The sequence below is a fragment of the Podarcis erhardii genome (genome assembly GCF_964252035.2).
Source record: "Podarcis erhardii genome assembly, chromosome: 3".
In the NCBI taxonomy this organism is placed as follows: domain Eukaryota; kingdom Metazoa; phylum Chordata; class Lepidosauria; order Squamata; family Lacertidae; genus Podarcis; species Podarcis erhardii.
In genome coordinates, this window is record NC_138507.1 from 10,818,659 (window position 1) to 10,846,338 (window position 27,680).

At 41.7% G+C, this 27,680-nt stretch overlaps 1 protein-coding gene and 1 long non-coding RNA gene across 5 annotated transcripts in view; one reads left to right on the forward strand and one right to left on the reverse strand.

The window, feature by feature from the left end:
- The window catches only part of RANBP17 (RAN binding protein 17), a 189,429-nt gene extending 163,040 nt beyond the window's left edge, over positions 1-26,389 (reverse strand). Inside the window, exons 1-12 of one of the 4 annotated variants that reach the window (XM_081855480.1) lie at positions 26,332-26,389; positions 20,788-20,934; positions 19,052-19,142; positions 16,137-16,303; positions 13,299-13,364; positions 12,474-12,578; positions 10,605-10,770; positions 7,427-7,500; positions 5,915-6,034; positions 3,295-3,441; positions 2,811-2,983; positions 1,833-2,026 (exon numbers count right to left, since the gene is read on the reverse strand). In XM_081855480.1, coding sequence (XP_081711606.1) covers positions 1,833-2,026; positions 2,811-2,983; positions 3,295-3,441; positions 5,915-6,034; positions 7,427-7,500; positions 10,605-10,770; positions 12,474-12,578; positions 13,299-13,364; positions 16,137-16,303; positions 19,052-19,142; positions 20,788-20,934; positions 26,332-26,349 — 1,468 coding nt within the window. In that variant the 5' untranslated portion in view covers positions 26,350-26,389. Of the gene's footprint in view, positions 1-1,832; positions 2,027-2,810; positions 2,984-3,294; positions 3,442-5,914; positions 6,035-7,426; positions 7,501-10,604; positions 10,771-12,473; positions 12,579-13,298; positions 13,365-16,136; positions 16,304-19,051; positions 19,143-20,787; positions 20,938-22,491; positions 22,561-26,331 lie in introns of those variants that run through there. The other 3 variants (XM_081855479.1, XM_081855478.1, XM_081855477.1) reach the window with 3 other exon arrangements.
- Positions 2,990-4,089, forward strand: LOC309338508. The gene is made up of 2 exons (XR_014154950.1): positions 2,990-3,228; positions 3,801-4,089. It is a non-coding gene; the product is annotated as an uncharacterized lncRNA (long non-coding RNA).
- Positions 26,390-27,680: the final 1,291 nt, after the last annotated feature.

The following is a 27,680-nucleotide window of genomic DNA, read 5'->3' on the forward strand; positions in this document are numbered from 1 at the left end:
CAGTCATTACCATAGATCACAAGTAATCGTTAACTACTGTTAATGACCCATTTCTTGGGGATTATTGTTTTAGTAAACCACGACTGCATCACAATCGATACAGAGACCAAGACAATATAATAAAATGAGGTCTTAATATTGCATTAACTTATTTTGTAACATTAAAAACCATTAAACATCTAAATTAAAGTGTGCATAACTAGAGGAGGTAACATTTATTGTTCTGTGCTAACAGAAAATGTTTAGTCCACAGAAAAGATATTGAATATTATATAAAGAGAAATACAAATTTAAAATAATGCCAACGTTTTCTTTGGTGGTGGTGGGCAGATTCAAACGCTTTGACCTACAGAGGTTTTCTGAGAATAGCATCTAACCACTTTCATCATATGTACTGACACACAACTTGGGGTACAAAAATATTAATGGAGTCATTCATTTTCTTATAGCATGAGTATCATCTTCAAAAGATGCATCCTCCGTTTTAATCCTTAACAACCCCATATTGCTTCATGAGTATTAAAAACTATTTGCATAAATTATGTCAAGAGTCCTTACAACAACCCTGTAAAATAAGTCAGAGTTGTTACTCTGGTATTACATATGGAACGGGGAGGTACCAAGGCTGAGATAGTTGGTAATGTAAGGCCACTTAGTGATTATAATTATGTATGCTTAAACAAGGGATGCGGGTGGCACTGTGGTCTAAACCACAGAGCCTAGGGCTTGCCGATCAGAAGGTCGGCAGTTCAAATCCCCGCGACGAGGTGAGCTCCCATTGCTTGGTCCCTGCTCCTGTCAACCTAGCAGTTCAAAAGCACGTCAAAGTGCAAGTAGATAAATAGGCACTGCTCCGGCGGGAAGGTAAACGGCGTTTCTGTGCGCTGCTCTGGTTTGCCAGAAGTGGCTTAGTCATGCTGGCCCCATGACCCGGAAGCTGTACGCCGGCTCCCTGGGCCAATAAAGCGAGATGAGCGCCGCAACCCCAGAGTTGGCCACGACTGAACCTAATGGTCAGGGGTCCCTTACCTATGCTTAAACACAACTGCATAGCGACCAGTTGGAAAGCCAACAATAATAATTTCTAGTCCAGAGACCAAAAGATCTAGCTTCTGAAAAGGGTCATTTTCATCCCACCAAACTTTAATTCTTTGAGTGTCTCAGCAAGCATGCTGATAGCAGCGATCCAGCAGGCTATATACACCTCAACTTTCAAAAATAGTTTTGACAAATTCCCTCACCTAAGAAAAAGGAAAAGCAGCGGCAGCAGCAAACATTGAACCCCACTGATCAAGTTCCTCCCTGCCCACATTAATCTATCACTTGGCAGAAGCCATTTCATCAGGCTCAGCAGAAAAATCAGTAGGAGAAATAGGAGCACTCAGTCAGCTCTCTTTAAAGGCCAGGTCCATCTGGCTCCTCTCTCTCTCTGGACTGCTTCCATTCCAGCCATTCAGTGTAAGAGCTACAATGCAACTGAACTGGTGCTCAAGTTTTTCCTCTTCCTACTCTTTTTTTAAAAAACACTCTTTTGTGTCATGACTTTTATATTTGTTTTTATTTCTCTTATTTAAACTGCTCAAGAAGTCTTTTTGGCTGAACAGCAGGGTAAAATCTGCTACTCAGGAGCCCTTTGAAAGTTGTGGGACTTCCCCATCATTCCCGATGACTGGCCATGCTGACTGGGGCCAACAAGATTCCAACAAGGCAGGTTAGCCCGCCCTGCTTTGTGTTTTCTGATAGTATTTTTCCTGTCTGTGCCAGCAAAGTTGTTCAGGAGGTGAAGGCAAATGTACCAGACAGGCAAACTTTCAGACAACATAAATACTAACCTTCCTGAATTGAGATCGCCAAGGGATTTCTACTAGAAGACTGCAACAGCTTCTGATAGCTTTGTGCATTTTGGTCAAATAGCTGTACAAGAAGAGCGCAAGTCTTTTCATATTCACATCTGCTAACAGTACACAGTTGCTCCAGCTGCTGAAAAACTGTGGCTGTATCATCCAAGGGATCATCCAAGCCATCTCTAGAATACATACAAATAGGAAAGTCATTCTGGGCAATGTAAAATGCATTGTGTAGGAATGTAAGCATTTTGGCTTACGTATAAGGTTGCAATCCTATACCCTGGATACAACGGGTCTTACTTCAGCACAGACATATATGGATGGCTCTGTGTTACTCTGTATTAGCTACAAGCTGAAAAAAGCTTCTCAGGAGAGCTCCTTCAAAACATACAGTGGTGCCTCGCAAGACGAAAAGAATCCGTTCCGCGAGTCTCTTCGTCTTGCGGTTTTTTCGTCTTGCAAAGCAAGCCCATTAGCGGCTTAGCGCTATTAGCGGCTTAGCAGCTTAGCGGATCAGCTGATAAGCGGCTTAGCGGATCAGCTGATAAGCGGCTTAGCGGCTTAGAAAAAGGGGGGGGGACCCGCAGAAACTCGCAAGACATTTTCGTCTTGCGAAGCAAGCCCATAGGAAATTTGTTTTGCAAAGCACCTCCAAAACGGAAAACCCTTTCGTCTAGCGGGTTTTCCGTCTTGCGAGGCATTCGTCTTGCGGGGCACCACTGTACACTGAAAGATTATAAAGCTACGATGATCTATTATCTTAGGCATGCAACAGAGGAAATAACCCAATCTTTGACTGGACCCAGTTGAATTTAGGAGCACTTTTCCCCTCACAATTTTGTATAATCAATCAATCAATACTGTTATCATAACACAAGAAGAATATACATGACAAAGACAGTATGCTATCAAACTGGAAACAGTACAGCAGTACGCGTGGAGCAGACTACTTCATGTTGTTACCTTATAACCATGGGGACAGATTCCAATCTAGAAGTAATATATGCCTTTGTGATCTCAGGTGCATATGTATCCAAGAGATGGGGTTCTGATGATTTCACAAAAGGCACCGAGGCAACCATTCTCTGCCAAAGGGTTAGCAAATAATGAACGCTGTTTGGTGCGAATTCCCAATGCTACAAAGAAACAAAAGGAGATTTTCATTAAAGTAGGTTTTAGCCCAATGTGAGCAATTACAAACATTGTAATCTATACTATCACTGTTATTTACTATTTCTGTCCATGCCTCAATTAGAACCAAAGCCCCAAGGTGTTATGTAAAACTGCAAAAATATATGCTCCCCAAAGTTGATGCTCTCACAGAGTAAGGCTATTGGAACATGTAAAAGCATCAGTTTTAATGAGTTCATCATCGTGCAAGGTATGCACTTTAAAAAATCCTCCTTTTTATTAAGTAGATCACAGAACAGTTCTACCATTTTCTTACCTGTAAACTAGTAATAGTGAAACTGGCTATCAGTCTAATAACTTCTGGGTAATCTTTCACAACTACTAATTCTCCCAGTTGATAATTAGTCTTCAGTCGAGCCAAAAATCGACAGAATTCATGATAGTTACCAGGATCCGATAAACCCTAAATTGCACACCAACACAGAAGATTGTAATTAGTAAATCAATCGTCTAATAATAATAAGAAGAAGAGTTTGGATTTGATACCCCGCTTTATCACTACCCGAAGGAGTCTCAAAGCGGCTAACATTCTCCTTTCCCTTCCTCCCTCACAACAAACACTCTGTGAGGTGAGTGGGGCTGAGAGACTTCAGAGAAGTGTGAATGGCCCAAGGTCACCCAGCAGCTGCATGTGGAGGAGCGGGGAATCGAACCCAGTTCACCAGATTACAAGTCCACCACTCTTAACCACTACACAACACTGGCTCTCAGAATGGCAGAAAGGCATGCTTTGAAAATATATACTAAATTATTTTGCACAAGGTGGGCCATTCCAGAATGATCTGCATGTCCTGAAGAGGATCCTGAAAGATTAAGAAGGGCACTGAAAGCTGTGTTACAAGTGGCATATTCAGAAAAATGAACATTATTATTATTATAAGAAGAAAAATCAGTAGAACTGAGGCCCATGTGTTAGGTGAGCAGATACGGAGTTACAGCAGTGGAGCAGCTGGCTGTCTCTTTGGAATCATTAATATAAAGTTTGTGTGCATGCAAGTGCCAACTGATGTTAAAAGCTAAACGAGAATAGATTCTGCCATTCATGTTTCAACTGCTTGTTGTTGATGTTTAGTCGTTTAGTCGTGTCCGACTCTTTGTGACCCCATGGACCAGAGCCTGCCAGGCACTCCTGTCTTCCACTGCCTCCCGCAGTTTGGTTAACCTCATGTTAGTAGCTTTGAGAACACTGTCCAACCATCTCGTCCTCTGTCGTCCCCTTCTTCTTGTGCCCTCCATCTTTCCCAACATCAGGGTCTTTTCAAGGGAGTCTTCTTCTTCTTCTCATGAGGTGGCCAAAGTATTGGAGCCTTAGCTTCAGGATCTGTCCTTCCAGTGAGCACTCAGGGCTGATTTCCTTAAGAATGGATACGTTTGATCTTCTTGCGGTCCATGGGACTCTCAAGAGTCTCCTCCAGCTACTTTCACACAAAATGCTTCAAGTTTAATGTCCTTGAGAAAAAAGCAATTTTTAAAATATAGTGATGTAAGCAACTTGGCTGCCTCTTGTTAATTGTTGCTGAGCACCATTTCACCATTTGGTTGAGCAGGATGAGGACTTTCTCTCATGTCCTCAGCCAGCTCTATTAGTACCCTGATTCAGGCACACTAGGAGCACAGCGAGATCTCACAACCTGTGGCAGAAGAAAGCCAAGCTTGTTGCGACTCCTTTCTGATTCTTTAGTTATTGATAGGAATTTCTATACTGCTTAGCATATAAAATACGAGAGCAATAATACAACTCTCATTATGTGGAGGTCAGACATGATATTTGCAGATTCACACTTTTTTGCTTGACTGAGATGTGGCTAAAGAGAGCACCCTTGCCTGATGATCCTATGCTTTCATTTACCCTACTAGGTTATCATCTTCTTTGTGTGGTCCCCTCTATGTGAGATCCAGACGGTGGCAACACGAGAATGGGCCTTTTCTGCAGTGGCTCCCCGTTTGTGGAATGCTCTCCCCAGGGAAGTTCACCTGGCAACTTCATTACAGTATCAGTCTCAAACTTTATTCCGGTCACAGAGCAGCATAAGATAAAACATATAGATAAACTGAACACATAAAACTTAAAACAGGTAAGGAATAAAAACTAGTAATTAAAAGGTGATTATATCATACATACTTAGAAAGACAAAAACAGGGACAAACAGTTAAAAGTGACTATAAGGGAAGAGGGGTATTGTTTCTGTTTGTTACTATGTTCTGCGTATTTGTATTTTTATATTGTAAGCCTCCCTGTGGTACGTAAATGAAGGGTAGTATAATAATTTAATAAATTTAATAAATGAATATTCCACATAGTTATAAGCAGCTGTGTTTTTCAAATAAACAACAGTGTATTTTCAAACATAGTTGCTGAAACTAAACAAAACAGCAACATCACTGCTGGGAAATATTTTTAAAGCTGCCTTTTTCTTCTAGAAAAGACAGCACAGGCACAAAGCTAAGTCTGGTGAAAAAATGAACCATGCAGACAACACTTGGAGCTGATGGGCCACCATACTTATCCCAACCCTCATGTCTTCCCCAAAAGCTAGCAACACCACAGGAGATATTTGCTGAGTAATTGGTATGTTTCCCTCACCAATGGTTTGTATGAAGTTGCCATACAGGAAACTCTATAACATTTGTCACTGTGCATCAAGCACAGAAGCATTTCCTATTGCTCCTTTTTAACCCAGAAGGTAGAGGATCTTTGTATGGCAGCTTATGTGCCACACGTGGTGCCCCCTATTTTCCCCTTCCTTCCCCAGCTTATTAGCCCAAACAAACAGGAAGATAACAGCTTCATCCACAATTTAAATTAGCGGCAAGACATATTTTAAAAAGTGGACATCTTATACTCAGAACTGAGGAAAAAACTGACAAATGTATACCTGAGGATTTTCAAGTATTCTTTTTACTCCTTTGATCAAGTTACCAAGATATTTGGCACGTTCTGGGTTGCTAAATAAGGATCTCCTTGTAGAAGCAAACTGAACTAAACAAGAAAGTGCCTAGAAAGAAAACAAGGATTTAATAATTTTATTCATTAGCAAGATACAACCATTCCTTTTGGGACTAATGGCTACCAGAAGCATCAAACACCTTACTGCTATACCAGTCAGGTTTCTTCTAGCTTAGAAAAGTCTATATATTCATGTTGGGCCAACAGCTACAGTAGTCAAACAGTGTCTATATTTAAAACACAGAAAGCTGTCATCAGTGTTTAAGCGCCATTAAAAACAATGCTAAATAAACTGATTCGAATACACGTATCTGTATGTACACCATCTCTACAACGGACACAATTCAGGTAGTTACTGGCTTCTGGTATGATCATATCCTAACAGAACACTAGCCAGGCAACATGGTGTTGATACTGTGCCCTGTTGCAAGGGCATGTGCTGTGACACAGCTAACCAGAAGAGCGCAGTCACTTATGCTGTATTGTGACAATGTAAGAATGTCATAGCAACTCTGGCAATACAAGGCCAAAACTTAGTGGGAAAAGGGGCATGGTAGGGGAAGCATGGCAGAGTGGCCCATTTTATTAGAATTCTACCCATCATTCCACAATTTGGGGATTATCCCTGGAGCAACTCCTGTATGACAGAAATTAATATTTGAGGCTATTTATAGAGAGACATCTAAAATTATGCATTATTTGGAGGGAGAGATTTTTCTTCTCTCAGACTACTAGAATTTGGGGTCACTGAAAGAAGCCGACAGAAACTTCAGGGCAGACACAGGGCACAGTCAACCCACTCACTTCCACAGGATGCAACAACAGCCACAACATCAGCTTTAAAAGAGGGTTAGACCAATTTGTGGCTAATAGTCATGATGGATATTTAATAACTCCAGCATCAGAGACGATAGGGCTCTGAAAACTAGTTTCTGCAAAGCACATGCAGAACAGTGAGCCGCCCCAAGATCTTCGGATAAAGGGCAGTACACAAATTTAATAAACGAACAAAGAGTGCTACTGCAACACCTAAGGACAGAGAGGCCCATGGAATTGCACCAGGAAATGCAAGGCCAAAATAAACCCACACATTTAAGCAAGGCATGTGCTTTTTGCACGTTTTTACTGTCTGTGGGCAGATACATAATTGATGGTGGGCTGAGCATTTGCTGTGGACTGTGGGAGAGGCTGCAGTTACATTTATAAATATACTGTTGATTTGCTGCTGACTGATTAGCAGAAAAGTGCTATTGCTTCCAATTGCAATTGCTCCCCCTCTTCTGAACTGTACCACAGAAACCCCTTTGGAGCATATAAACAGGAGTGAAATCTAAGGAGATACAAGGGGCAATTCTGGTATGACATATTCATTAAGCATGTACTAATGTCCGAACAGCTTCTCAGAAATCACTTTCTTTTACTATTGGAAAAACATACTTACTAACTGAGACAGCATTGATGGGAGGGAATGATACAGATCAAAAAAGAGATCCAAGGTTTCTGGCTCCAGGAAGACTGAGAAGAGAAAGACAAAATTATGAAATGGACAAATCCCTGCGTTACAAAGAAAATAACTTTCCCAAGTTCCACTCCTCTTTTTAAAAATGGTAAGAAATATAACCGTTTAGCATTTGGTCTACACTGGCAAAAAGAAAAAGAAAAAAGCAGGCCTTATAAATCATAGCCCAAACTGTTGGGACTCCTGCAGAAAATGAAATCTGCTAAGGTAAGCCCACAATTTATGTGCATTTAACATGTGCACATTCAGCTTTATGTCACAAAATAAAAATAAAAAAGGGCAGAAAGGAGGCAGGATTACAGGAAAAATGACGTTGACAATCCCACCCACTATTGAACCCAATGGGTTTTGACTACACGTGGTTTTGGGTTTTGGTGTGATCCCTGGAATGTAACCCCCGTGTAAGTTGCAGGCTTACTGTAACTGGACAACCCAGGTTTTTTTTTCTAAATGCTCTCTACTTCAAGAGTACAGTGGTGCCTCGCAAGACGAAATTAATTTGTTCCGCGAGTTGCTTCGTCTTGCGATTTTTTCATCTTGCGGAGCGCGGATTCCCTGGGTATTAACGGCTTTAAGAAAAAGGAAGCAAACCCGCAAGACGTTTTTGTCTTGCGAAGCAAGCCCATAGGGAAATTCGTCTTGCGAAGCACCTCGAAAAACGGAAAGCCCTTTCGCCTAGTGAGTTTTTCGTCTTGCGAGGCACTCGTCTTGCGGGGCACCACTGTACAATCCAAATTATACTAGTGCTATGTCAAATATTCACCAGTACACATTTTTACATAAAATGGGTGTCTGGTGTAGGGTGAGGATGTTTTCCAAGCTCCCTCCCAATATTTTATACTTGTTCACCGATAGTGTTAACCATTGTCAAGTGATGCTCCAATCCATGTTCTGTCCCCTTTAACTGCCTCACCTTGCTGCTGAACTGAGATCCCAGCCAACTGGGGACAATGTGTGGTCATGTTTACATCACAATGCCATGGAGCCAATCAAAATACAGCTGCATGAGAATGTCACAAAGCCAATTAAAGCTAGGGCAAGAAACAATGTGCAGGAAGCTGTGCTGCAACACACTTTCACCTGTTTGCATACTCTCCTTTGTGTGTGTCCCCCCCCCAAAAAAACACACAAAACCACCACAGAGAAAAGGGGAATAAAAAGGATGTGAACCTGCCACTGCTTAAGATCAGCACTAAATTCTACTCTTGCTATTTCAGTATTCCTTCTTTTGACTCAGCCTCTCCTTGTGACTGTCAAGCACAGGAGAAGCAGGACAATACAGCTTGGCTCCCGAACGCTGCAAACCCGGAAGTAAGTGTTCCAGTTTGCGAATGCTTTTCGCAAGCCGAACGTCTGACACGGCGTCCGCTTGAGTGTAGGAAGCTCCTGCAGCCAATCGGAAGCCGTACCTTGGTTTTCGAAAGGTTTCGGGAGTCAAATGGACTCCCGAAACAGATTAAGTTCGAGAACCAAGGTACCACTGTAAACCAAACCATAGCCCTGTTCCCCGTTTCATTGGTTGTCAGAGTTACATTTAGCAAACAGTGAATATACATAAAGTTCTTGTTCACAGCCTATGCCAGGTTTTAGCATACCCCTGAAAACCAACAGTTTTTGTTTCATGACCCAGATAGCTTTCTATTAACACAATGAAACAGTGCTGTTTGCCATTTTAACATTATGTATGCTTACTGGTTTTTAAAAATGTCCCACAAAATACACAAATATTACAGGTATAAATAACTTTGCTTTGAAAAGTTCCTTTTTAACGAAAAGCTCTTTTCAAACAGTAGGGAAGGGAAAACATTCAAGGAACAAACTTTAGCAATATATACACAAAATGAGAAGACGCATCTCAGTCTTTACTACTGCCCCTCCAAAGTGAAAGGCTGACATTTTTAAAAAGCTGTTCAGCATAAAGCACAGCAGCTGGAAGGTAGGGAAACCCACAGAATATAGTTTGCACATACTTCTTAAGTACGTTATCTAATCTAACCGAAGCTTTCTAATGGACCAATGAAGCAACCACTGCAGCAACAATGTACGCTATTTAAAAGCTTCCAGAGTAGGCAAAATGGATGTACTAGAGAGAAAAGAAAGATTGCACTCTGCAGACTGTTGTTGCTGTATACACGTTGCCCATTTTAACTTTCATTAACTTCTCTTCCGCTAAAGAATTATTAACTTAAAGCAGTTTTCACCACTAAGAATGGGTTCAATGAAATATTCTATTTAGATAGGGAAGGACTGGGAGTAATATCATGGTTAGTTGGGCATGAATTCACCTGCACTTTTTCAAGAGAATATTTGCAAAACAGCAATTATAGAAGAACAGCTAGATGGATAATGGGAGGGAAGGGTATTAAGGGGAATATTCAGGAGGGAAAGAATAAGAAAAGGTGAAGGAAAAAGGAATGAGGGGATTTTTGTGACTGCTGCCCCTTGGCACTTCCTCAAAATTCCAAATGTGCCCACTGACCAATAATAATAATAATAATAATAATAATAATAATAATAATAATAATAATAAATTTTATTTATATCCCGCCCTCCCCAGCCGAAACCGGGCTCAGGGCGGCTAACAACACTAATGGTTGCCGATCCCTGTTTTTAGGGTATATTATAGTCCTAGTATCATGGAACTCCATAGTACATCATTGTGCCCCTGTAGCATTAATACTAACACTTCAGAGGCTAGCAGGGGGAAAGAAACAAAATTAGTACAACATTATTTCATTGGATACCAACCACCCTAAAGTATCACGTATGACAAATATAAACCATGGTCCCTTACATTACATATTGACTGCATGGCTCACACTTCACATGCAAAGAGTTTAATTCTACCCAGGACTACTGTCCAAGTTCAGGGAATTAAGGTGTGGGACTGCAAATGGTTGTGAGCTGCGAAACATGGGAAGTTTTGTCGTGACAGTTCCTCTCCCAACCAATAGAATTATTTTTTTGCAACTAATATGATCAAAAATACCTCCATAAGATAGAATGCCTTTAGATGCAAAACAGATATTCAACTTCAAATGTGTATAGTCATGGGCACCACGTAAAATGTCAGGTTATCACCACTAATTAATTCTCTTACTTGATCTCCAGTTTGTTGGGATCTGTACAGTGCACAGATCATCTGCAGATTCATCTGCTGAACTGCCAATGAAGTCATAGTTAAGACAATTGAGGACAAGTTTCAAAAGGTGCATTGCTAGATTTTGTTGTTGCTGATCCTGAAGATTTAATGGTTTTGCCAACATCTAAATCCAGACCAAAAAAGAAAAAAAAAGTGTGTGTCAGTAACTGGCCACATTCACACATCATAGTCGACCTCGCAGATAGCTAGCTGCTTATTCCCTCCTCACCTATTGAGAGCAACAAAGCATGATCCCTCTCCTAGCAATATGTCCAAACAAGGGGCTGTGGAGTTTTTTGGGGGCTCATACAAATCACCATCAGGTCACACCATAAAGATAAGAAGAACCTTGCTGGATCAGATCAAAGGTCCATCATGTCCAGCATTCAAAAGCCTACAGAAAGCCCACAAGTGGGATATGAATGTAGCAATGATCTCCCCATTTGTGAACCGTCCTGGGATCTATGAATGAAGGGCAGTATGCAAGTTTAATAAATAAAAACAAATTAATAAATTTGTGCTCCCTAGCAACTGTTATTCAGAGGCACAGAACATAGCAGTCATGGCTAGTTACCATTTATATCCTCCATAAATTTGTCGAATCTGCTTTTTAAAATAACTAAAGTTGGTGGTCATCCCATGGAAAGGAATGCTGCATTTTAACTATGCACTGTGCAAAGCAAAAAAAGAACTATGATCACCAGCATAATTTATCATTGCAAGCCAATGATCCTGGTTTGCTGCTCTCACCGTGGGAAACGCTACATGGGAGCTATCTGAACATTCATGGTAAAATATGAACTATGGGCTGGATTTAACTAAATAGACACACTCGTGGAAGCCAGTGGACTGAGTTTTGCTATTGCAATGGGACTTCCCCTCCTGCCTCCCCCAATGGGCTCTGGGGGATCTGGAGAATTCCCATAACAGTGTGTGGGGTGAAGAGAGGGGAGCTCATTCTGTCTGGCAAACTGAAATTTTTGCACTGATGGAACAACTGTAGTAGCATAGCACTGAATTGTACCCTGTGGTTTGCTTTGACATCCAACGGTAACCAATCCAACAATAACCATTCTGAGACCCCCTGGTACAGGGCAGTATACAAAAATTCAATTAATAATAATAATAATAATAAGCAAAAATCGCTTCTCTTGGTTTATTCAAAAAATAAAGTAGAAATATAAACCACCATCATGCTTCAGAAATTTAAGTGGAGACAACATAGAGATGGACCTGATGGGGGCAAGCAGGGAGAGAAATAAACAATTTGCTGTCCCTCTGTTCTGCACCCATCCATCCATCACCAAGGCTTCTCACGGATCTGCACTGAAATAAGCCTATTCATGTGTTTAAAGTATACCATGTTCAGTGGCTAGTTTAACTTTTCACCACAAATGTCTGCCAGTATCAATCAGCTGTACCTCTCTCTCAATTACACTGGAGCAAAGAGTATTATTTGTTAAAAACCCAGCATATGTGAGCTTTACTGGCAAGAGTTCTGTTTCCGGCTGAATTCGTAAGCCAGTTAGACTTATCATAGACAGGTATAGATGTATATTCTGCATCTGATTCCAATCGTGAATTCATCTCTGTTCTACTATGTTCTATTCTGTTGCTTGTTCAACAGCAAACAATGTCCTGGTGGCATACTAATTTTGCTCAAAAACAAATGCAATTATTAGCCACTTGGGTAAAGCTGGGATGGCTCAGTCAGTAGAGCATGAGACTCTTCATCTCAGGGTAGTGAGTTTGAGACCCATGGTGGGCAAAAGATTTCTGCATTGCTGAAAATTCTATCTTTATAATACAGCTTGTGTTTAGACCTACCTCTTTCAACAGCGAGCATGCCAGCATCAAAATGTCTTTTAAAGTAGTATCACGAAATGAGGTAGCTATTTTACGATGCTTTGATGAAGGTCTAGAATAATCAACCTTAAAATAAAAATTAAAAAACACTTCAGAATCAGTGTGTCTTCATTTTGACTTGATAAAACATATTACTTGTATGTGAGCTACAAGAAAATTATTATGCAACAGGAGGTCTACATGCTATTATTTAATTCATATGCAAGGTTCAAGGGTAAAAATATCCACGGGAGAAGAAAATGCCACTTTAAAGTGTCACTTTGGATTATACTTCGAAGCAAAGACAAGTTAATGCAAATAAAGAGAAGCAAGAACCCTGCTCTCCTTCCCTTCAATCTTCTCTTTGGTTTCCTCCAAAATGATAAAGACTAATAGTCCTTGCAGCCCTTAGTGGGGTGTGGATAGGATTATTAAAAGCTGCAGGACAAGTGAGAGAACATTTCTGCATCTTTCCTCTCTTAACCTATTTCCTATATGCAGGGTGCATTTGCCTGCACATCTATGTTGCATGGTTGAGGAAAACTGTGATTTTCTTGATGTGGCTGGGGGGCGGTATTTTGTTTCTTTGTCCTTTTTCAGAGTATTATAACTAATTCTAGTAACTGTTGGATGGGCCACATTCCCTGCAACCCATTTCTCTGCTTCATTCCATTAAAAACCTTTCTTAGGCATTTTTTTTTTACTTTTTACAATGTACAGCAGCTTCCCAATTTTCAGCCCCGTAAGACACTCTGACCATTCTCTTGACAGCATAAAAGAATTTCGAGAGGAAAGAAGTGCACTTACAAAATTCATTTCCTGAGTCAGTTCTGAAAGAATCATTACTCCTATTATGCAGTGGTCCACAGTCCCCTACAGCATATAGGGAAAAAAGTGTTAATGTTCCAAAATGAATGTTTTAGGTGGCTTTTAATCTCAAGTAGGTATTCAGCACCGTGCTTTTCTGATCATTCTGTCAGCTGAAGCATTTCTCCCAACCCTGCAGAGCAAATTTGGGGGAAGAAACAGGGTACATGGTGGGAAGGAGAAGAGGAAGACCACTGAGCTAGCAAGAGCCCTTACACTAGCTTCTGCTAAAGCAAGGTTTCCCAAACTTGGGTCTCCAGCAGTTTCTGGACTACAACTCCCATCATCCCTAGCAAGCAAGCATCAGTGATGGTGGAAATTATAGTCTGAAAACAGCTGGAGACCCAAGTTTGGGAAACACTGAGTTTAGATGAATCTGGCCATTTTTATCCATATTATCATAACAAATATGATGGCCAGCACAAACGTCATCAAGTAGGTAGGGCTGTCCCCATACATTCTCGCGGCCCCTTCAGAATTCAGTACCCACAAGTACTAACACCTGAATGCCTATATCAGGGAGGAGGGAGATTCTCTGCTATCACAAGCACATGAGGTTGCCTTATATTAGTTGACTATTAGTCTTGCTAACCCAGTTAAGTGCCATCTACTCAAATTGGCCTTGGCTCCTCAATGTCTTAGGCAATCAGAATAAACCATTCCAAAGCCCTACACAGGCAAACTCCAGGGATGGCAGGCAAACTTACTGCTATACTAGGCAAGACAGATATATTTACAAATTTAAACTGTACTCCCCCTCCCCGTTTTTCCCTATTTAATGACAATCCAAACACTTGTGCCCAAGACTTAATATTTATTGCTGATCAACATCTCTATTTTAAATGGTAAGTTCAGCCGGGAATTAGAAATATGGTTTCATTTTGGCTCCCAAAGGATAATAATTCAGTGAAGGAAGTCTCCCAAGAAGCAGAGTTTTGAGTTTGAATCTCTATTATTAATGAATTAACTACAGCAGATTCGCACTTCAAACATTTTAATAATAAATGTAAAATCAAATTACATTAATAAAAATAACTGCAAAACAGCCGCAGTATTCTTCCCATATTTGTTGTTAATGAACACAAGGCCATTTTTATCACACTTTCCTAATGATTTTAAAGTGCATTAACTGTAACATATTATCAGCTTTCCCCCCTCATGCAAAAATAGAAACAGAATATAGTGACATTTAACAGCAGATGGTTTCACATTTGTGAAACCAGGATCAGTTTAAATCTCATTTAGCCATTAACATATTGGGTAGCCTAAGACAAACAACTCTTACAGTCAGTCCTTTTCCCATATCCGGATAATACTACTCCCTCATACCACACACTGGGAAGGATTACTCAGATAAAAGTATATCAAACACTTTTTGAGCACCAATAAATCTAAGTCTCACAATCATGAGTTCGCTTTGCTAAATAATTCCTTATCTCCTTCACCACTCCCACTGAGTGCCAGAGATTTTATCTAACAAAAGGAGTTGTGTTTGGCAAGCATCAAAGATTTACCAGGAGGGAAAACACTCAATCCACCACTTTGGTTTGAATATTCAGTTTGCAGCTGCTATTTACTTTCAAATGAATTTGTAAAAATTCCATGACAACTCTACTTCCACCTAGGTTGGGTAGCAAAAACTACCTAATCTAAGCTTTGATGATAAAAATACATTTCTCATTCCAAGTTACGGGAACTCATTTCCCCACACAGAAAAACAATCCCTTGGAAACTGCCTTCCTCTATTAACTCCCCTTGCCTTACATAATTTGAAACAAATGAAGTGCCTTTTCTATTTTAGTTTTTAAAACTTATTGAACTGAACAGTTGAGAAGACAGGAGCATGACAGCAACAATCCTGGCCATAAGAATCACAAGAAGAGAATCAAAACACAGTCCTGGGTATAAATTATCACTTAGTTCTCAAGGTAAGCACCACCCATAAGTAGGGAAAACCTTAAATAGGCATTTCCCGGACTTGGGCATTACCTTAACTCTTGTTATTTCTTGAAGGTTTGAGTTTATAGCAGGGATGGCCCTCCAGATGTTGTTGGACTCCAACTCCCATCAGCCCCAGCCAGCATGACCAAAGGTCAGGAATGGTGGGAGCTGGAGCCAAACAACACAAAACAGAATATTTAATATACAATAAATGGATCCCCTCTTATGTACTTGGGTTAGCATAGCTTCCCAAATCTGGTTGGGGCTTCATATGCACGTGGATTTCCTGTATATACAAAAGCCTTCTCATTCACCAGTCTCTACATATGCTGCCCCTACTATTAACAGGCAAAGGAAACTCTGGTGCAAATGACACATCATTGTTTTTATTCAGCACTAGAAGCTAGCTCCATTCAGCAACAACCCCTGGCACTGCTGGACCGACATGGAGGAAGTACAGAGCAGAAATTATTGAAAGGAGATGCAACCAACTGTTTCTAGCATCACCTCCCCAGCAACCCCATACATCTCCTTAGTGCCAATGCAACATTACACTAGCAAGAGGTCTATTTCAATGCTACATTTTTGCATCAATTTTTCATCCAGTTGCATCATTTTCTACAGCACAGTTCTCACGACAAAGTCATAAATAGTCTCCGCCTTAAGTCGGCTCTTCTTTTCTATTTCAGGCAGTTCTTAATCGTACAATTTGCAACTGACTGAACTACTTTCTCCTTCTGTATCTCCTCCTTAGGATCATATGGCATTTAAAATATGCGACTACTATATTTAATACAGAAATGTTTTTAACAAGCAGTCATGTTCACTTTCTCTTACCTGCAAAAACTTTTTAACATCAGCAATAATGTCTCTAAAGATGAGCTGGTCTTTCTGAACATCAAACCAACCCAACTTTGTGATCTTAGCAATTACTTGAACAAGAGCTTGGATCACAAAAAGGGCCAGTTTTGGTCGAGATGCAACATAGTTTAATATGTAGTTTCCTGTACCGAAATACCAAAAATTAAATCAAAATTATTTTATGTTCAATACATCAAGCTGTTCTAAGTTATATTGTTATTGTGAAATACACGGATTGAGTCTCCAGAAGGCCAGATCTTGAAAACTGTATAGTAATATTCCTAATTAAATGCTTCAAAGGCAAGTGCAGGTATTTTAGTGCTATTATTAAATTACAATTACTCAAGAAATAGTATTTTTGAGAAGGCCGAACATGTCAGCTGACTGTACAAGAAAAATGTCCAGTGTGTCCATAAGCATAGTGCTTCCATGCTGTCCATGCCAAAACCAAAGCTCAGCGATAGCCAAAACAGTGCCTGATTGTCTCTGTTGGGATTACAGATTCCATCACCCCAAATCACTGGCCATACTGGACAGGGTCAATGGGTGTTACAGAACAAGCACATTGGCTATTTCTGCTATAGCTCATCAAAACTACCAAGGTTATGGGAACAGCTTACCAGACTCACTTTTAATTCTCTAAACAACCGTTTGGTGTTTCCTGGCAGACAAGACCCTGCAGGAAACTTGTGTGTGCCATACCTTGTGAGCTTCCAGTTGTCAACTGGAATCAATCACCATGTGCCCTATTATTTTGGTTGACTACCTGATCAGCTATCTCAGGGTGCTATTTTGCTTTTTAATTTCTTAGAAGGCTTATTTCATATTCTGATGCATTACAACATTCTATAAATAAATCTTTTCTTCCTCCATTACAAGTATTCACTTTCCCCCATTTAGTCTAAAGCCTCTTGCCTATCAATGAGGCCAAAACAGCTTGGTGCCAGGTTTACTTGGAGATATTATTTCAGAATCTGTGAAGATGAGAGTCTGAAAAGTCTCTGTATTAAACAAGAAATTAGCTGAGCAACTGTATCAGCTCCAGATGTTCTGATTAAAATAATCAGCTCACTGATACAAGTAGGCAACATGCTCATGACAGCGTGCCTCAGAATAAAGATCCAAATATGGCTTTGTCTCCCTTAAATGTTAAGTCCCTGGACTAGAACTACAGGCAAGTACTATTAGCAAAACTCTTTATTATTGAAGACCAAAGAGCTAAGCAAATATTTGATGTTAACCCCACATACATAGGTTCCTTAAAGAAGGAGACTTAAGCTTAGACTTAAACAAGAGCCTCAATCACAAAATGGGCTGGTTTTGATGGAGCTGCTGCACAATTCAGTATGTAGCTGACTTCTCCAAAATACCCCAGATAAAAAATATTTTTCCTTTGTTATTAACTGATAAACTAACAGTCCATATTTTAGATCAATAAATACTGAAGGTCATGTCTTACAAGACTTTTATACTAAGGGACAGATACCCAAGCACGCATGTACCACATTAATTACGAAAGAGTCACAGATATTTGTGAATTTTGTACTCTTATGCCCACAACCAAATAAAAAATATACGGTATGTTATGCGGAGAAACTGAAGCCAATTTTTGTTAGCACATCTATTCATATTTATTTTTTTATTTTTGTTATAAAGCAGATGAAGAAGATGCCTGCTGCTGCATTTGTTTGACAGATCAAACCTAGTTAAGGGAGTAGACCTAAAAGTATTTGAGTTCAGGACTACTGAAAGCAATGGGATAGTTTAAAATAAATGCATTTACAACAAGGACATACATGTACCTAGGCTCCTGATCAATTTCTTAGGCGTTTTAATTCATGCAATACAAACACACCCACATGTTTACACATTTTGTCCCATAAAAAATAAAGGACAAGACAAATTCCAGATCGCATCTTAATCTGATTTTTAGATTAAGTTAGAAACATCAACAGTTTTTCAAAGAATGATAAAGTATATAGCAGCTATAAACGAAGAACACCTAAAATCATTCTGACTGGCAAGGACTCTCCTCCCTCGAAGAGAAGGAAGTGGTTGTGGGTGGGAGCCCAAGCACCGCCCCTAGCAGGGGGCATTAGCCCCCTGCCTCCTCCCCTCACCTGGCTGGCGCCCACGCCCCTTGGCAAACACCCAACCAGGTGCCTCCGGGGGGGCATGGACAGCATCCTAAATGCTGAGGCGCCAGCCCTTTCTCAGTCTCATTTGCCTTTGACCCGTCGCGAGTCACCCACCCTCCACTCCCTTTAGCTCAGGGTCTTAGTTCACTGGCCTTGCTATGGACCTTAGGTTGGTCGGCCTGGTTGCCCAGGGGGGCTGGTAGGAATTTTTCCATTTGGCATAAGGCTTTTTGGTTTTTTCGCCTACCCCGTAGCAATCGTCACAACTTTTGCGGTATTGGTGGGTAGGTTAGGCATTGGAATAATGTGTTGTGGTGTGTTGAAGGGCTAGGTGTGGCCATTGCCTATGCCTTCAGTTTTTGGGTATTCCATTAAAGGAATCCGGCGGTCGTGTACTCTGTCCGATGCCTGCTTGGTGGGAGGCCATGGCACGACCCTCGGTGACATCAGGGGAGAGCCTATAGTTGGATTAGCATCAACAGGCTCCACCTACTGGTGAATAAACCCCCCTTGTTTTAGACATCCAATGCCTAAGCCAATCTCTTTTCACTGCTGTAATCAATAAAGTTGTGGCCTTTCCTTGCCCATTAACCTTATATCACGTGTCCTTGCGTATTCATTTCACATTGCGGGGGTCAGGTCCTCGAACCACAATCTTAAACTCTTTGACTAACTACTAGGGCAATTTGAAATTTGAATTTTACACTCACGAAATACCCTACTGCAATACTGAAAGCAATAAACAATACTTACTGATGTCCATCCTTTGCTGAACAGGTAAAGGAGGAGTTTTGCACACAAGTTTTGAGAGGCATGTTGCTGCTAACAGTTGTGCATAAGAGGTCTAGAGGAAAATGCACACAATTCAGGTGGCAGTAATAACTATTCATTTGAAAAATCCTTAGATAGCATCCCAAAATATAATCTTGTAACAAGAAATACATCTCCTAAAACCTTGCTGTCACAAATTTGCTCTACTTATTTGGATGTGTGCATTTTGATACAATTTACAGCTCAGTCCTGAGATTTACTATGTAAGCACATGGGATTAAGACACATACTGTCTTTATCTAACAGCTATTTTATTATTTTCAAGGATACGCTGTAAAATATACACAGGGTCAGACCTTCATAGACCCTACAGTCCCTCCTTTTAAATCACGGCTCTCTCAGAACAACTAAAGCAACATCAGCGAGGCCAAGAGAGGAGTTTGTCATCTGGGCAGCCCAGGACCTCCACACACATTGCCCAGGCTTGCACCCCAGGGAGGTCACTTCAGTGCTGCTAACACAGCAATTTGACTTCATCCCAGGATATGCACTCCATTGTCTCTCAAGACAAATGGCTGCCAACAACAACCCAGTACCCTCCAGATGGTTTGGGCTACAGTTCCCACCATCCCTCATCACTGACCAAGTTGCCTGTGGCTGAAGGACATTGAGTCCAAACTCTCAGACCCTACTGCAGACTTCATACTGCATAAATGTGGCCCCTTCTGCCTCTGAGCTCTATAAGTTAAGGGGACTCTTTCCCTGTCCGTAAGCAGGAAGAGAGATGCTCAACCTGAATACATAGATTTGATCTGTCAGATCATAGCTTTAGACTGATAAACTTGAATAGTCTAGAATGATTTCACCATTTTACCCAAGGGAGCTAATACCGTATTTTTCGCCCCATAGGGCGCACTGGCCCATAGGACACACCTAGGTTTTTTTTGGGGGGGGGGGAAATAAAGAAAAAAAAATATTTCCCAGCCCCCACAACAGGCAGCTCTCCACCTTCCCGCCGGGCTCCCACGCCTTGCGGATATCTGCCTGAAGCCCAAACCAGGTCGGGGGACAGTGGGATGGCGGCGTTCCGCCTCCCTGCTGTCCCCCGAGCTTGTGGGGCTGGCGGCAGGGAGAAGCGTGCTTCTCTCCACCGCCAGCCTCCAAACCAGGTCGGGGAACCGAAGCCTCAGGCTTCAAGATGCAGGCTGCTATCCGCAAACCTAGGGAGCCCGACGGGAACTTCCGCGGGCTCCCAAGGCTTGCAGAGCCTCCTGAAGCCTGCATTCACCCCATAGGATGCACACACATTTCCCCTTCATTTTTGGAGGAGAAAAAGTGCGTCCTATAGAGCAAAAAATATGGTATTTCATTCGTGTAAACCAAGCCATTGTCATGTGGAATGGTAAGCCTGATTAACTCCAAACTTATGCATAAATATGACATATTTGCTATGTTCTTCTAAAGTATTAATGCTTGTACAAACCTTATCCATAATTGGGGGGGGGATCATTTGAAAATCAAAACAAGCAGAAGAAAAAGCACCTCCAATGATTACTTTGCAGCCAACTTATTTTCATTGGGGTTGGAGGGAATCTCCTTTTAATCTACAAAAGTTCATTATCACTACTTTCAAATCTCACACTACTGTTTATGAAAAGCAGAGAAAGGATAGGCATTTAATGAATGTGTATTTAGATAATAAAGTTTAAAGCACTTACTGTTCCTTGTTCCAGTAAAAGCTGGCATTGGCTAAGACATTCAGGACTATTAATAAGCTCCAGTAGCACCTTTTCTGCTTGTATTCGCTGTGCTAAGTCTGTCCCCTCGTAGAGCTGTTTACAAAGAACTTCTAGCTCTGCCAGACTCTGCTGGGGGTAAAAATCAGACATGAATTGGCCTCCATTAATATCCCCACAGTACTATTTATTCATGCACATTGATATAGAATATGAAAGTCAGAATGGGCTGTGTCCAAGTAAGTCATATTCATAACTACCTTAATACCATTTACCTCAACGTGTCTTTCCTGAGTATCACTACCATATTTACTCGAATCTAATGCTCACCCTTTTTTGGCCAAATTACGTTGCGAAAATTAAGGTACGCATTGGATTCGATGGCACATTTACATTCACCGTCAAATACTTTTTTTGGTTTCAAGGTTCTGAAAATTGAGGTGCATGGTAGATTTGATGGCGCATTAGACTTGAGAAAATATGGTACAGTCAAATCACATATTTTGTTCCAGAGACAGCGCATAAAACAACAATCGCATGTAGTCAAAAAAACCATTTTAAAACTGGAAAATGGCCTGTAATACTCACCCTAACCCTAAGGTCACACACACACTCTAACCGAACCACCAAATGCAAGTGCAATTGCAGGTGGAATTGCTTATGTTTTCCTCCCAGCCTACTGCCCACCCTCCCACCTTGCCAAGTGCATAAACTTGAAATCACATTGGTTAAATGCACATACATTGTAAGTACAACCCTGTGTGTTTAAATAATGAAGTATCCCTAAGCCATTGCCAAGGGGTAGGAGGAAGGACACAGGGGATGCTCATCCAATTCCTCCCACTCACAGCTCAAAAGTAATTTGTTCATTTATCACCCAAGAAAAATATCCTAGCACTGAAGTAGCATATGTGCAAAGGAAACGGGGATTATTTGTCAGTTCCAAAATGGAAGATCATGCACAAGCAATTAAATTTCCTTGAGCATCTAAATCAGCAATATTTTTTTCTTGCGCTTAACAAACAAGAAAGCAGGCAAAGTTAACAGTAATAATCAATATTTTCAGTGCTGCTTTTGGTCTTTACCATTTATTTCCCACTCACCACTTGTGAGTTGTGGGATATCCTTCCTAATCAAAGGAAGAGTCAAGGTGCATGTCAAGGTACAGTCATTACCCTAGTAATAGCAACTTCATATGAAGGACAGTTATTGGATGATTATCAAAGTACATAAAAATACAAAGTGCTTAACACTGCCCCTTCTCCACCCTAACAACATATTGTTTTCACAGGGAGTTAGACGTCTCCTTCTGGGATGTCTATTAGCATCTATTGGCCATGATAGCTAAACAGAACCTCCATGCTGAAAGGAATGATACCTTCACCTTCTTACCTACTTGTAAGGTTTAAGGGGTACTTGGCTAGCTAGACTGGCTCATGTTCTGGTCCAGCATGTCCTTTTTATATTCTAGGGCAGGGATGAAAAAGATATGGACCTCCAGATGTTACTAGATTCCAGTTCCCATAAACCCCATTCATGATCACAGATAATAGCCGTTGTAAGCCAACAACATCTGAAGGGCAACAGGTTGTCTATCCTTGTCTTAAGCAGAAGTGAGTAAATAATTGGGATTTTGTTGAATATGTAAATATGTCCTATAACTGAAATAAACAATTGAATTTTTACCCAATAGATGTCAAATATTTTTCTTTTCTGTTCCCAAATGGCAAGGACTGGCATAGGTATTCTTGGTCACCAGCCAAAAGGGTGTTTCACCAACTTTTTCTCTACCTTCCGCAAACTCAGATGTGCATTAACTATAGGCCCCAATATGTCCCCTCATCGTTTGCATGAGTGCAGTCATGATGCAAATACAAACTTCAAGTAGTGTTATATACCTCGTACCTCTAATGGACAGAAAGAAATCATCACAAGTACCGTATTTTTTGCACCATAACACTCACTTTTTTCCTCCTAGAAAGTAAGGGGAAATGTCTGTGCGTGTTATGGAGGGAATGCCTACGGGTGGCATGCCTACGGATTTTCCTCCTCTAAAAACTGTGTGCGTGTTATGGTCGGGTGTGTGTTATAGAACGAAAAATATGGTATTTGTAAGCCACCTTTCAATCCAAGGTAGCATAGGGGCAAAATTCAAACAACAGATTCAATAAAAACAATACCGATCAAATAATTAAAGCCAGCCAGGAGATGATATCAGAAGTACACAACCAGAGTTCAAAAGCTTCAGCAGACTGAGCATTAACTGCTCTTCTAAGGGCAGCTGATATTGCAGACCTCACTCTTCATGGTGACACATTCAGAGAAGCTTCATATCAACAGGATCTAAAGTCTACCCATTCCCCCAACAAGGGGAGTCTAGGGCAGGCATACCACCACCCAACACATACACACTTCCCAAAAACTGTCAGGGCTCTGGATTGGGCTATTATTTCACTGAGGATTCACCCACCTCCCTCTTGCTTTGCCCAAGAGTCAAGCACGGAGATCAGGCAAACTTCCCTTTTCTACAGAAAAGGAGTCACCACCTAGAATCATAGAGTTGGAAGAGACCACAAGGGCCATCGAGTCCAACCCCCTGCCAAGCCTTTACCAGTAGATGCCAATCAAGCCACCCTTGACAATGGAATTCACAATCACTTATCTCACTTCTCAGGGGTGAGATAACACAGGAAAATACATTCCCTACAATACCCCAGACCCAGACTTTTTAGAGATTTAAAGGTTAAAAACTGATGTCGAGCTTGGCTTTAATGCTTTATGCAGATAATCCCAATGTGTGGTGAATAGATTTCAGACATGACTTACAGTTGTAAGAGATAATCTGGTGGGAGTTTGTTTATTTTTTTCCAATGGATATAAAACAAGAAAAAGAGCTGTAACAGAGTATCAGAAACAGAGAAAAGAAAGACCAAACAATTATCTAGGAGTGTCAAACAAGGACATTTGTCCATGAAGGCAACAATTGTTCTTATGTAACTAAAATACACTGGTGTTATGTGTAATTTGAAAGTCACAGTTTTGAGAAATAAATGTTTTGTTTGCTGCTTGAAATAGAATATATAAAAAGGTGGGGGTGGACTTGTATATTAAATTTGATCTGGATAAAGAAGATAGCATAACTTTGCAAGTTTGGTGCCACATGCTCTCTGCATGCATGCATGCATGCATACACGTTTGTGTCTTTCCTAACACATACAAATAGTTATACAGTGGTACCTTGGGTTACATACGCTTCAGGTTACATACGCTTCAGGTTACAGACTCCGTTAACCTAGAAATATTGCTTCAGGTTAAGAACTTTGCTTCAGGATGAGAGCAGAAATCGTGCTCCCATTAGCTAAAGTGGTGCTTCAGGTTAAGAACAGTTTCAGGTTAAGTACGGACCTCCGGAACGAATTAAGTACTTAACCCGAGGTACCACTGTACATGCATACATGTGTGTGCCTTTCAAGGCACACACACGGAGTTATACATGCATACATGGCAGAATGAAAGAGTTATATCCAAACACACATGTGTCTTTCAAGGCACACACAAGTTATACACACACACATAGGTGTATTTCAAGACACACACAAATAATTACACATACACGCACCTGTGTCTTTCATGGCACACAGAAACAGTTGCACAAACGGACATGTAACTTTCCAAGACACACACTTATATATATAAAACAAACAAAAAAACAAAAAAATCCTTCAAGTAGCGCCTTAGAGACCAACTAAGTTTGTGATTGGTGTGTGCTTTCGTGTGCATGCACCCTTCTTCAGATGCACACAAAAGCTCATAACCAATCACAAACTTAGTTGGTCTCTAAGGCGCTACTGGAAGGACGTTTTTTTGATTTTGTTTCAACTAGGGCAGACCAACAACGGCTACCTACCTGTAACTACAGTTATATATATACATGGATACATAAACAAAAAATTCCTTCCAGTAGCACCTTAAAGACCAACTAAGTTGGTTCTAGGTATGCGCTTTCGTGTGCATGCACACTTCTTCAGATACTAAGTTAGTTCTAGGTATGAGCTTTCGTGTGCATGCACACTTCTTCAGATACTAAGTTAGTTCTAGGTATGAGCTTTCATGTGCATGCACACTTCTTCAGATACTAAGTTAGTTCTAGGTATGAGCTTTCGTGTGCAAGCACACTTCTTCAGATACTAAGTTAGTTCTAGGTATGAGCTTTCGTGTGCATGCACACTTCTTCAGATACTAAGTTAGTTCTAGGTATGAGCTTTCGTGTGCATGCACACTTCTTCAGATACTAAGTTAGTTCTAGGTATGAGCTTTCGTGTGCACGCACACTTCTTCAGATACTAAGTTAGTTCTAGGTATGAGCTTTCGTGTGCATGCACACTTCTTCAGATACTAAGTTAGTTCTAGGTATGAGCTTTCGTGTGCAAGCACACTTCTTCAGATACTAAGTTAGTTCTAGGTATGAGCTTTCGTGTGCATGCACACTTCTTCAGATACTAAGTTAGTTCTAGGTATGAGCTTTCGTGTGCATGCACACTTCTTCAGATACTAAGTTAGTTCTAGGTATGAGCTTTCGTGTGCACGCACACTTCTTCAGATACTAAGTTAGTTCTAGGTATGAGCTTTCGTGTGCATGCACACTTCTTCAGATACTAAGTTAGTTCTAGGTATGAGCTTTCGTGTGCAAGCACACTTCTTCAGATACTAAGTTAGTTCTAGGTATGAGCTTTCGTGTGCATGCACACTTCTTCAGATACTAAGTTAGTTCTAGGTATGAGCTTTCGTGTGCACGCACACTTCTTCAGATACTAAGTTAGTTCTAGGTATGAGCTTTCGTGTGCACGCACACTTCTTCAGATACTAAGTTAGTTCTAGGTATGAGCTTTCGTGTGCACGCACACTTCTTCAGATACTAAGTTAGTTCTAGGTATGAGCTTTCGTGTGCATGCACACTTCTTCAGATACTAAGTTAGTTCTAGGTATGAGCTTTCGTGTGTATGCACACCAAAGCTCATACCTAGAACTAACTTAGTTGGTCTTTAAGGTGCTACTGGAAGGAATTTTTTGTTTTGACTATGGCAGACCAACACGGCTACCTATCTGTAACTGAAACATGGATACATAGACATAGACATAGACATAGACTGAGATAGAGATATAGAGATAGTTGGCATCTCTCTATCTTGAAAGGAGTGTGTGTGTGTGTGTGTGTGTGTGTGTGTGTGTGTGTGTAGATATATAAATCCTGCCAGGACATCCTTTTCCCCCTTACCTTTCCCCGCCCCACACGATGCCTGCAGCCTCCCCCCCCCCCCCAGGCGTCTCTTCCTCGCAGCATCCCCAACGGACGTGCGGCGGTGGGGCAGCCCGCCCGCCCCCCACCCCTTCCTTCCCCCCCCCCGGGGGGCTGCTCGGCCGGCGGCCTACCCGCCCCCCGAGGGGACGAGCCACCTCCCCGCCACGCAACGGTCTCAGGCTCCGGGTTCGACGCCGCCGCCGCCGCCGCGCGGGGCGCCCACTGACCTGGCCGCTCAGCGCCATCTTCCAGCGGGGCGGGAGGGCGACGCCGCGAGCAGCCCGGGCGGAGAGTCGGGGCGGAACGAGAGGAGGCGGCGGCGGCGGCGGCGGGGAAGGGCTTGAGGGGAGCACCGCGGAGGGAGGAGAGAGACCAGGCCCCTCGCCGCCCTCTGAAGTCTTTCCGCGCGTGTTTTAAATCCCCCCCCCCGCCTCCCCTTATCTGGCCCCGTTTGAACTCGACGCGTGTCAAGGGCGCCGGCCTGAACGGAATGACAGGCGGGCAGGTTAAGCCCCGCCCACAGGGTTGGTCACGTGTCGCGGCGCGCGCGCGCGCGCCATTTGAATGGCGGTGTCAGAGAATCCTAGTCAAAACAAAAAATTCCTTCCAGTAGCACCTTAAAGACCAACTAAGTTAGTTCTAGGTATGAGCTTTCGTGTGCATGCACCCTTCTTCAGATACACTGAAACAGAAGTCACCAGACCCTTCTATATACTGAGAAGGTGGGGAGGGGTATTACTCAGAAGGGTGGTGGGATTCGGTGATTGGCAGTGTACCTGAAGAAGTGTGCATGCACACGAAAGCTCATACCTAGAACTAACTTAGTTGGTCTTTAAGGTGCTACTGGAAGGAATTTTTTGTTTTGACTATGGCAGACCAACACGGCTACCTATCTGTAAATAGAATCCTAGAATCCTAGAGTTGGAAGAGACCACAAGGGCCATCGAGTCCAACCCCCTGCCAAGCAGGAAACACCATCAGAGCACTCCTGACATATGGTTGTCAAGCCTCTGCTTAAAGACCTCCAAAGAAGGAGACTCCACCACACTCCTTGGCAGCAAATTCCACTGTCGAACAGCTCTTACTGTCAGGAAGTTCTTCCTAATGTTTAGGTGGAATCTTCTTTCTTGTAGTTTGGAACCATTGCTCCGTGTCCGCTTCTCTGGAGCAGCAGAAAACAACCTTTCTCCCTCCTCTATGTGACATCCTTTTATATATTTGAACATGGCTATCATATCACCCCTTAACCTCCTCTTCTCCAGGCTAAACATGCCCAGCTCCCTTAGCCGTTCCTCATAAGGCATCGTTTCCAGGCCTTTGACCATTTTGGTTGCCCTCCTCTGGACACGTTCCAGTTTGTCAGTGTCCTTCTTGAACTGTGGTGCCCAGAACTGGACACAGTACTCCAGGTGAGGTCTGACCAGAGCAGAATACAGTGGCACTATTACTTCCCTTGATCTAGGTGCTATACTCCTATTGATGCAGCCCAGAATTGCATTGGCTTTCTTAGCTGCCGCGTCACACTGTTGGCTCATGTCAAGTTTGTGGTCAACCAAGACTCCTAGATCCTTTTCAC